Source organism: Eurytemora carolleeae, unplaced genomic scaffold (genome assembly GCF_000591075.1).
Source record: "Eurytemora carolleeae unplaced genomic scaffold, Eaff_2.0 scaffold1670, whole genome shotgun sequence".
Classification (NCBI taxonomy): domain Eukaryota; kingdom Metazoa; phylum Arthropoda; class Copepoda; order Calanoida; family Temoridae; genus Eurytemora; species Eurytemora carolleeae.
Genome location: NW_019402174.1, coordinates 10946 through 21566, shown reverse-complemented (window position 1 = coordinate 21566; position 10621 = coordinate 10946). Strand labels below are relative to the sequence as shown.

General features: G+C 33.2%; 1 protein-coding gene across 1 annotated transcript; it reads right to left on the bottom strand.

The window, feature by feature from the left end:
* Positions 1–3237: 3237 nt before the first annotated feature.
* LOC111718108 (uncharacterized) lies at positions 3238–10175 on the bottom strand. Its single transcript, XM_023493610.1, has 11 exons — positions 10091–10175; positions 9953–10011; positions 9789–9828; positions 9155–9189; positions 8484–8628; positions 8330–8392; positions 7282–7394; positions 6924–6977; positions 5942–6042; positions 4365–4483; positions 3238–3450 (listed from the first exon to the last, which is right to left on the bottom strand). Exons 1-11 carry the CDS (start codon positions 10103–10105, stop codon positions 3304–3306), a joined length of 891 nt encoding a protein of 296 aa, XP_023349378.1. The 5' UTR covers positions 10106–10175; the 3' UTR covers positions 3238–3303.
* Positions 10176–10621: the final 446 nt, after the last annotated feature.

Below are 10621 nucleotides of genomic sequence, written 5' to 3'. Positions count from 1 at the left end.
AAATATAGAAAATAAGCCGCGAGCTTCATGAAATATAGAAATTAAGCCGCGAGCTTCATGAAATATAGAAATTAAGCCGCGAGCTTCTAGAAATATAGAAATAAGCCGCGAGCTTCATGAAATATAGAAATTAAACCGCGAGCTTCATGAAAAATAGAAAATAAGCCGCGAGCTTCATGAAATATAGAAATTAAGGCGCGAGCTTCATGAAATATAGAAATTAAGCCGCGAGCATCTTAATATATAGTTACAAGAAATCATCCTTAATTATATGACCAAGACTTTTAAAATCTTTTTTGTCTCCTGCCACCAGTATGAAAAGGGAGTGTTCGCAAAAAATGAAAGCCGGGGTACAGGCTTACGTCGAAAAATATTCGATCGTGATCGCTACTAATCTTACTTCTATCTGTTGCGTCTTTAAGGAGAAAATTATTAACCGAAGAATGTATAGCGTCCATACAAATTCAGAAAGTTGCAATATTCGACTCGGATCGTTAAAAAATCAATTTAATTCCAAACAAATCAGTCAGATAATACAACTTATAACTATCGATCAGGGGCGTATGAGGGGGGGGGGCAAAATACTTTAAAATCTCACTTTTGCCCTTAACTAAAAAATCTTCATTAAAAATCTCTAATCAAAACTGCCTTCAGTGTAAATATAAGTTTGATTTCATTATTCATGGTTATACAATATGTATCATTCCTATAAAAATAAAGATATTTTTTAAAGAATAGTTTCCATCTCTATTATCACCCTTTGAAGCTTAAACCACAGTATTAAGAAGGATTGTCTGATGAGTCCACTTAAATGATTTGATTTTAACACTTGTTATATGGAAGTGTGTATATGATTGAATAGTTTAGATATGTATCAATATTTTTTCAAAAAAGGGGTTTTTAAGAGGGGGGGGGCACAATGTTGCCAAGGTGGGAGGGCACCGTCATTTTTTGCCCCCCCCCCTCACCAAATGCTCTCGTATGCTTTCGACGCATTCGTATATAGTTGATATTTCATAATATATTTTTTTGTTTTATATAAGATGCAATTTAAAGGGAGTGTTCGCAAAAGACAAAAGAGGCTTTCGAAGAAAATAAGCGCTTTTGATCGCTACTAATCTTACTTCTATCTGTTGCGTCAATAAGGAGAAAATTTCCGTGTTTGTATAGGTTTCCATGCTTGCATAGGTTTTAGTGTTTGTATAGTTTCCGTGTTTTTACAGGTGTCCGTGTTTTTACAGGTTTCCGTGTTTGTTTTGGTTTCCGTGCTCGTATAGGTTTCCGTCTTTGTATAGTTTTCCGTGCTGGTATATGTTTCCGTGTACGTTTCTATAGGTTTCCGTGCTCGTATAGGTTTCCGTGTTTGTATAGGTTTTGTGTTTGTATAGTTTTCCGTGCTCGTATATGTTTCCGTGCACGTTTGTATAGGTTTCCGTGTTTGTATAGTTTTCTGTGCTCGTATAGGTTTCCGTGTTTGTATTTGTTTCCGTGTTTGTATAGTTTTCCGTGCTCGTATATGTTTCCGTGTACGTTTGTATAGGTTTCCGTGTTTGTATAGGTTTCCGTGTTTGTATAATGAAATGCAAAGTATGTTGCTGACATAGTTAATAGTAAACTGATTGCTGCTCAGGAAGGGCTGGAGGAAGTTGACCCTGTCGCTGATGTTGACTTCAAGTTGACCTTCATATCTCTAGCTTGACATAAAGATATATAGGTTGACCTACAGATATCCTAGTTGACACACCGCTAGATATCGAATTTAACCTTGATGTGTAAACACGTTTAAACCTGGTTACCAGGTTTAAACGTGTTTACACATTCTGTTCAAATAGCTGGGTCTAGGGGCAGCATCAATATTATAATATATTTTTAATTATTTAATACAGACCTACATATCATACTTTCAGGAAGGTAGACCACGGCCTTAAGATCTGTGACTTTGTTTAAATTCATCATAGAAATAACAGTAAACATTTTGTTTACATATTTATATATGTTCGCTATAGCTGGCCAAACGAATAGACCAAATTGGCTGATATTTTTTTAAGGGAACCCATGGGTACCCTGCAGATAACATAGGCTAAAAAATCGAAATTTTATTCTCCTTTAAAAGTAGTTTTTTATTTCACGGGCAACGCCGGGCAGTTCAGATATTGGTATATCATATATATTCCTTAGAACAGACTAAAGTGACAGAATGTATGAAAGACCTGCAGACAGCAGGAGATGTCGTTTTCAAAGATTCTTAGACGAGATGATGAAAACTTTAAATTTCGGGGATTTTCAGGAATTCCACTTTCTCTCATTAAGACTGTAAAAGACTGTATAGTGTATAGGTAGTAAGGAAGGAGGGGTATGCTATGGTTTTCTTGAAACCTGAAAGGAAAATAATTAACTAACAATAGCACTCATACTGTCTAAAATTTACATATATATCTATCTATCTGGTCAAGTCAAACCAATTTTCTTCATTACTTTTACTCTATCAATCAATCCGTCTATCTTTCTTTCTTTATCAACGATTGTTCCCTTTAATTCGCTGTTGTTATTCTTTCTGTTTAGTGTTCATCTCTGTCTATTTTACTGTTTATCTACCTATCTATCTATCTGTCTATTTCCCGTCCGTCTCCCTGTATTTTCTATCTATTTATCTAACTTTCTGTCTGTTTCTTTGTCTATTTCCCTGTCGTTCTTCTTGTATTGTAAATGCTTCTATATATCTAGTCCCTGTCTAGTGTCTATTTTCGTGTAAATCACCATGTCTATCTCCATAAATATCTTTCAGTCTATACAACCTTTTTAAATACCCCTGTATCTTTAAATCCTGGTTTCCGGGTATCCTTGTATCCGTATACCCCTGTATGTTTGAATCCTTGTATCCGTGTATCCCTGTATCCTTGTATCCGTATACCCCTGTATCATTGAATCCTTGTATCCGTGTAGCCCTGTATCCCTGTATCCAAGTATAGGATTACATGTGAAGGGTATCGGAGTATATATTTCACCAGGTTGAGAACTTACAAGGATTCACAACTTGTAACCCAGTAACATGTGATACATGTCTCATCCGGTTCCAAATATATCAGGCGTAACTTTGTAACACACCTTTATAACCTTTTAAAAACCACGCCCCCTCCCCCTGCCCACCCCCCCCCCCCTCTTTTCCCTAAACGCAGAGGTGAAAAAATATGAACCCTAACTTAGCAATTTTTTACAAAGAAATTTATTTAACATGAAACAAATATTTCTTACCAAAAACTGATCATTGTTTAACTAGTGTAGTGTATGATGATGGTGATATATTTAAAACTGTATTTTGTATATTTTATCAATAAAGGTCTCTGGCATGGCTACAAGTTGTTGAATAGAGACTCCTAGGAATAGTCCAACATATCCTCCTACTTCAGCCAGCATCTCTAGAAACCCGTAGGGTATAGAAGACCTCGTAACCTACACCATTCATATAGATAATTACACTCACCACTTAAAAGATGATTAATTAAATAATAATTGATAATTAAAAAATAATTAATAATTGCATAATTTAAACAATGGGTTTAGAGTGAAGCGGAGTCAATATCGCCTTTCTCATCAAGGATAAAATCCGCCACCTAGACAAGATAAATCCTCCAATTGCTGTTTTTCACTTTTTTGCCTTCTTACATTGTCGGCGGATTTCATCCTTGAAAATATGGTTTTAATTACAAGGTGTCCTACCAGACTAAAGATCGTAGTTCAGAGACAACTTTAAGATCCTGTTTGATCTTTTTGAACTATGTGTGTAATAATGACGGAATTACGCCACTTATTAGCACTTAAATATTCTAAGAGTAGAGCTATGGAACAATTTTTTTCGCAATGCTCAAATCCACCAGTTCTAACATTTTTTAAAAACAGTTTTCAATAAATGTTGGAATTTTTATTTTATAATTTTCAAATTGATTCAGATTTTTGTCTTTTTGTCAAAATGAATCAAGACTAGTATCAATTTATCTGTCTTTAAAAACTATTTTCAGAAACGTTAAAATTGTAAAAATCCTATGACAATAAATCAAATTAAAAGAAAAAAAGTTTTTGAAAAGATATTTTTCAAAATGAAACGAGTTAATTTCAGCCTTAAAATAAATATTGAAAAACGAACAAATGGGCGGTATATATGTTTTGAAAAAAATGAAAAATCAAACCTCCATTATGATCTCTGTTTTTAAATCGTAAATTACTGAATGCGTTTTTTTTCAATTGTTTTCTTTTATAATGTTGCTTCGAATTTGCAACTGAATATTTTTTTTGCTGGTGCAACAAGGATTTGACATTTTCTATGAAAGATTTAAGACGAGAGCCTAGAACCGAAATATAAATATAACCTTGACAGATTGTTTGAATGTGATGGCTAGGTATCCATACCCCATCCCCTCCACCTTGTAGGAGAACTGCGAGGCAAACATCACCTCCGAGCTCTCACACGGGGATCCACACATACTATCTTTACAGGGAAAAATATCCAAACATATTTAAATTTAAAGAGAATATACACGACGAACCATTATTTCTTCATGAAATATTTAGTTTTTAAGCCATAGAACTGGAGATATTACTCTTTCTCGTCTGTCTAACAGTAGCTTTCTAGAAACTTTCTGGTCTAAAGTGATGTATTGTCAGATAAAAAATATTGTCCTTCCTCCCCATCAATTCTGTGGTGTTGTGAATCGTTATTGGCATTATTAAAATAAAGAATAAACAACGAGACAATATTTGCAGTTTCACCGTGAATTCATACTGTTATTACTAAAAAGGTTTGATGAGGATATAGTAGGGTGGAAAGGTCAAATATTTTAAAGAGTTTTTCATATTTTGAGTTTAATATATCAATCCTTTTGATGGGTTTCGGGTCTGTTAAAACGGAGGAGAGGGTTTGGGAAGGTTTTCATAATATTAGGTGTAGACGTAGTTAAATACCAAAATCTAGGAAGGGGAAGGTGGTTTTGGATTAGAGAGGAAAAATAGGTTTAGAGTGGATTATAGAAGAAAACTAGGTTTAGAGTGTGGGGTAGGGAGGAAACTAGGTTTGGAGTGGATTAAAGAAGAAAACTAGGTTTAGAGTGTGGGGCAGGGAGGAAACTAGGTTTAGAGTGGATTAAAGAAGAAAACTAGGTTTAGAGTGTGGGGTAGGGAGGAAACTAGGTTCAAAGTGTGGTGGATTAAAGAAGAAAATTAGGTTTGGAGTGTGGGGCAGGGAGGAAACTAGGTTTAGAGTGGATTAAAGAAGAAAACTAGGTTTAGAGTGTGGGGTAGGGAGGAAACTAGGTTCAAAGTGTGGGGTAGGAAGGAAACTAGGTTTAGAGTGTGGATTAAGGAGAATAATTAGGTTCAGAGTGTGGATTAAGGAGAAAAACTCGGTTTAGAGTGTGGATTAGGGAGGAAAACTAGAATTAAGGTGTAGATACGGGAGGAAAACTAGGTTAATAGGTTGGATTAAAAAGAAAAACTAGGTTTAAAGTGTGGATTAAGGAGAATAACTAGGCTAAGAGTGTGGATTAAGGAGAAAAACTAAGTTTAGAGTGTGGATTAAGGAGGAAAACTAGGTTTAGAGTGTGGATTAAGGAGAAAAACTAGGTTTAGAGTGTGGATTAAGGAGAAAAACTAGGTTTAGACTGTGGATTAAGGAGGAAACTAGGTTAAGAGTGTTAATTAAAGTTTAGAGTGTGAATTAGGGAGGAAACTAAGTTTAGAATATGGATTAGGGAGAAAAACTAGGTTTAGATTGTGGATTAAAGAGAAAAACTAGGTTTAGAGTGCGTATTAGGGAGAAAAACTAGGTTTAGATTGTGGATTAAAGAGAAAAACTAGCTTTATATTGGAGATTAAGGAGAATAATTAGATTTAGAGTGTGGATTAAGGAGAAAAACTAGGTTTCTTCCATAGAAAATTGTATTTTACTCACCATTGAATCCATTAACCCAGTTCAAAACAATATCATTTACTCCGCTAGTACACGTTTTATTCTTACACACAGAGTAGTTGGAGGGAACATTGTTCCATGGACTAAATAGGAAATAGTAGTTGGAGGGAACATTGTTACAGGGGCTAAATAGCAAATAGTAGTTGGTGGGAACATTTTTCCATGGACTAAATAGGAAATAGTAGTTGGTGGGAACATTGTTCCAGAGACTAAATAGGAAATACTAGTTGGAGGGAACATTGTTACAGGGATTAAATAGGAAATGGTAGTTGGAGGGAACATTGTTCCATGGACTAAATAGGAAATGGTAGTTGGAGGGAACATTGTTCCAGGGACTAAATAGGAAATAATAGTTGGTGGGAACATTGTTCCATGGACTAAATAGGAAATAGTAGTTGTAGGGAACATTGTTCCAGAGACTAAATGGAAATAGTAGTTGGAGGGAACATTGTTCCATGGACTTAATAGGAAATAGTAGTTGGAGGGAACATTGTTCCAGGAACTAAATGAAAATAGTAGTTGGAGGGAACATTGTTCCAGAGACTAAATAAAGAATGTTAGTTGTTGTTGGAAGGGAAGGGCTAAAAAGGTTTGTTTAAAGGGACTGTAAGCATATTTTCAAGTGAGTTTCCATGAACAGATGGCAAAGCCGGATTTCCAACGGTACCCTTTAAACCTTAGACTGGTCAAGATTGCTGAATTTATTCTCTAAACATTTTGTTTTTATGCAAGATGTTTTCAGCTTTTAAAACATTAATATTCACTTTATAGAACTTTTGGAAACGGCTTTCAATGTAAATATTCGGTAATGTCAAGGGACAAAAGTAATGCATCGCATCGTACACTGTGTTTTATAGGAATTCAAGTGGATTTCAATAGATTTAAACACAGAGCTCTATTTACTCAATGAACAAAGGTTTTAAGGGTACTGTTGTAAATCGGTTATTCTTGTTTTTTTTTTAACCTTATACATCCATACTCTGCCACAGAGTAATCATGAAGCCATTGCTCATTGCAACTGAAAAATAAAGTTAGTATTATGACGGAAAACTATTTTTATAAAGGGCTTTATCAAGATTTAATGCGATCAAGGTGTGATTCTATTTACGCGTAAAGAACCATCTACCACATCGTGTTATGAAATTTATCGTTTTATGAAATTTATCGTTTTATAAAATTTATCGTTTTATGAAATTTATCGTTTGATGAAATTTATCGTTTTATGAAATTTATCGTTTAATGAATTGGCGAGATGAAGAAGGTTTCAGATTACTGATATGCTGCGTACAAAAATCTTCAAATGATCATGCATGGAGTTTCACCTGTCAAACCCGGTATTTAGTTCTGAATTGCAGAGCTTTCCATGAACCCGGATCCTCTCAAAGTGCTGTTGGGTTAATATTAGATATATCTTCTCATCTGTATTTAGGAACACCTAGATACAGGATATATTTTAAGTATCCAGGAAACTGATTCATTCCTTGATCCTAGGTTAATATTAGATATATCTTCTCATCTGTATTTAGGAATACCTAGATACAGGATATATTATAAGTATCCAGGAGCATGCTTCATTGCTTGATCCTAGGTTAATATTAGATATATCATCTCATCTATCTGTATTTAGAAACACCTAGATACAGGATATATTATAAGTATCCAGGAACCCTGCTTCATTGATCCTAGGTTAATATTAGATATATCTTCTCATCTGTATTTAGGAGCACCTAGATACAGAATATATTATATCCAGAAACCCTGATTCATATAGTGCAGAATCTTGACAAAATAAAAAAGTTCGAATTATTTCTATTTAATTATCATTGACAATTTCTGTTCATCTACGTTGACATAAAACTATATATATATATAACATGGTAGACAGTAGACCTTAGATACACTATTTTAATCTACGCTTACATACATACAAACAAATATAGATTACTACTTCTATATAATAAAGCTCTTCGCTCATTTATAATATATATATATACATATATATATATATGTTAGCTGCCCAAACGGCTGGACCGATTTGGCTGAATTTGATTTTTTAAAAAGTTGCACGGGAAACGCTGGGCACTTCAGCCAGTTACTTTTATGAAATTTTAGAAAATAGAGACAACTTTTCATCCTTCACTAATCCCGATTTTTTTCTGCAATTCTGCACTTTCATCGTAACAACCACTCCCTGAAGGTCAAATAAAAATGTCTGTATACTATGCAACAAGAATCCATAATTGTTAATATTTATTCACCCTGTCCTGATTATTAATATTTATTCACCCTGTCCTGATTATTAATATTTATTTACCCTGTCCTGATTATTAATATTTATTTACCCTGTCCTGATTATTAATATTTATTTACCCTGTCCTGATTGTCAATTCCACTCCTCTGGCCATAGTGGCTGAATCCGATCAATGTGTTAACCTGGAAAAATCGGAGAAAATTTGAGTTATTTTCATAATTAAAATGAAATTTTAAAAAATATATTTTGTTTCGCAAAAAAAATATTTTGCACCTTTGTATTTATATAAATTTGTGAAACTCCTTTCTTCCAGAGAAACTCTGGAACCTGGAACTTATAACAGACACCAGAGTTTTTATTCTTCTCCGTAAACAGAGGAGAACTGATGTTACTATCCGGCCTCTCGTAGTAGTAGTACCTAAATATTTACAGAGAAACATCGGCATACACAGGATTATTGTTTTTTTTTTCTTTATTTTTCTTTATTCCTTTTTGTATGTCCGAGCATGACGCATAAACCCTATAACCGATTTGCCTTAGATTTTGATTGTGGACCTCCGTAGAACCATTGGCAAAGCTGGGTTTCCAAACTAGTTGTACAATGTACACAAAGGAGATGTTACCTAAGTATTATGTGGAAAAATAATCAAAACAGCCAAGAGCTATTTTCCACTTAGATGCGTTATACTTGTACTGTTAAAAACCATAAAGGAATTGAGTCTTTTCCACAAACTCTAATTTTCTAATCCCAATATCTTTGTAACCCAATTTCGGAGACCTTAGATATTTAAAACTATGAATTCTATTAGATTAAATAATTTAAGTTTGAAATATCAAAGGTCTACTACAATACATTCCAAAGATATGGGGATTAAAAAATTTTAGTTTGTGGCAAAGACTCAATTTCTTTGTAATTATGAATAATAAAATTTATCTTAATTTACCTAAAATCAGGTCCTGGTGACCTGTAATACCCTTTCTACAAGTTCATCATCAGATCAAATAAATTCATTGAAAACAATTAAAAATATAAAAAAGCATTAACATTTTATAATCCATTCAAAGAATTCTGCAGATAAAATTTCAAATGTCTGAGTGGAATGTCTGATTCCCAACAGTACTCTTTACATATTTATCAGATCAAGTACCAAATACTTCGGGTAATACTATTCAAGCTCTTAAAGCATGATTTGTGTATTTATGCTACAAAACAATAAATACCAAATACTTCAATGTAATACTATTCAAGCTCTTAAAACATGATTTGTGTATTTATGCTACAAAACAATAAATACCAAATACTTCAATGTAATACTATTCAAGCTCTTAAAACATGATTTGTGTATTTATGCTGCAAAACAATGAATACCAAATACTTCAATGTAATACTANCCCATAATAAAAAACATATAAACATTTATGCTGCAAAACAATGAATACCAAATACTTAATTTGATACTATTCAAGCTGGAAAAGGTACTGTTGTGAATCGGACAAAGCTGTTTGGAGAGTCTCTTGAAATTACAACGACAGAGCTTTGAGAATTATTGAATTTTACTTTTAACTATTTGATCTTCCCTCTATATAAAACTTCCAATACTCTTGCCCTGTCTTGATTCTGATGCAAACATTGGAAATAAATGTTGAAATTATGTTTTTTAGATGCTTGGGAAAAAATTGTTCGAAGAGAATTTTTCCCAAAAGAAGAGGTAAAATTGAGAAAAAAAATAGTTTCCAGTTTCCTGATCGCATCGTTGTCAGCAAACACTTCATTCCTCTTCAGAACTATCTCCTGAAGGATCTGCACCAGAAGCAAAATGTTATTTTTTTTTGTCATTTAGAAAAAAAAATTTCAAATATTTTTTTTTTTTTATACTTTCCTGATCTGAAGTCATGTTTGTTGTGTTTCCAAACCAGTTCTCTGATTCCAGGTAGTAATCTTTTTTAAACCCTAGTTTACGAGCCCGGCTCTAAACATGAAGACCAATTAAAGGGACTGATTGAGAAACTTAGAGGAAAATAGAATGATTAGTTCTCTCAGCCGTCTTATTTCTTCTGACATAATTATTTTGAATGATTTCAGTTAAAACTTTGAATTTTTCGATTCAACATTAAATTTTTATTCATCCTACACCCCTTCAGCTGTTTAGCGAGCACCCTTTTATAAAAATAGAAAACTTGTGAAAACGAAGTAACTTGAAGCAAGTGTTCAGTTCTTTCTATTCCCAATTTTTAAAGTTTTATTTCAGAAAATTCATTTTTAAAATACGTTGCAAAGTTTCATTGTCATTAAGCAGCAATTACACTGAAATTATCTTAAGAATATAATAAAGATTTTTCTTATAATTATTATTATTATTATTATTAATGTTATTATTATTATTATTATTATTATTATTATTATTATTATT

Excerpts from the sequence above, each read along its gene's own strand:
- LOC111718108 (XM_023493610.1), bottom strand. Across the intron at positions 7,395-8,329 it reads GAATTGACAATCAGGACAGG|GTGTTCCTAAATACAGATGA; the intron begins GTAAATAAATAT and ends TCCTGTATCTAG. Across the intron at positions 4,484-5,941 it reads CTGGGTTAATGGATTCAATG|ATAGTATGTGTGGATCCCCG; the intron begins GTGAGTAAAATA and ends TTCCCTGTAAAG.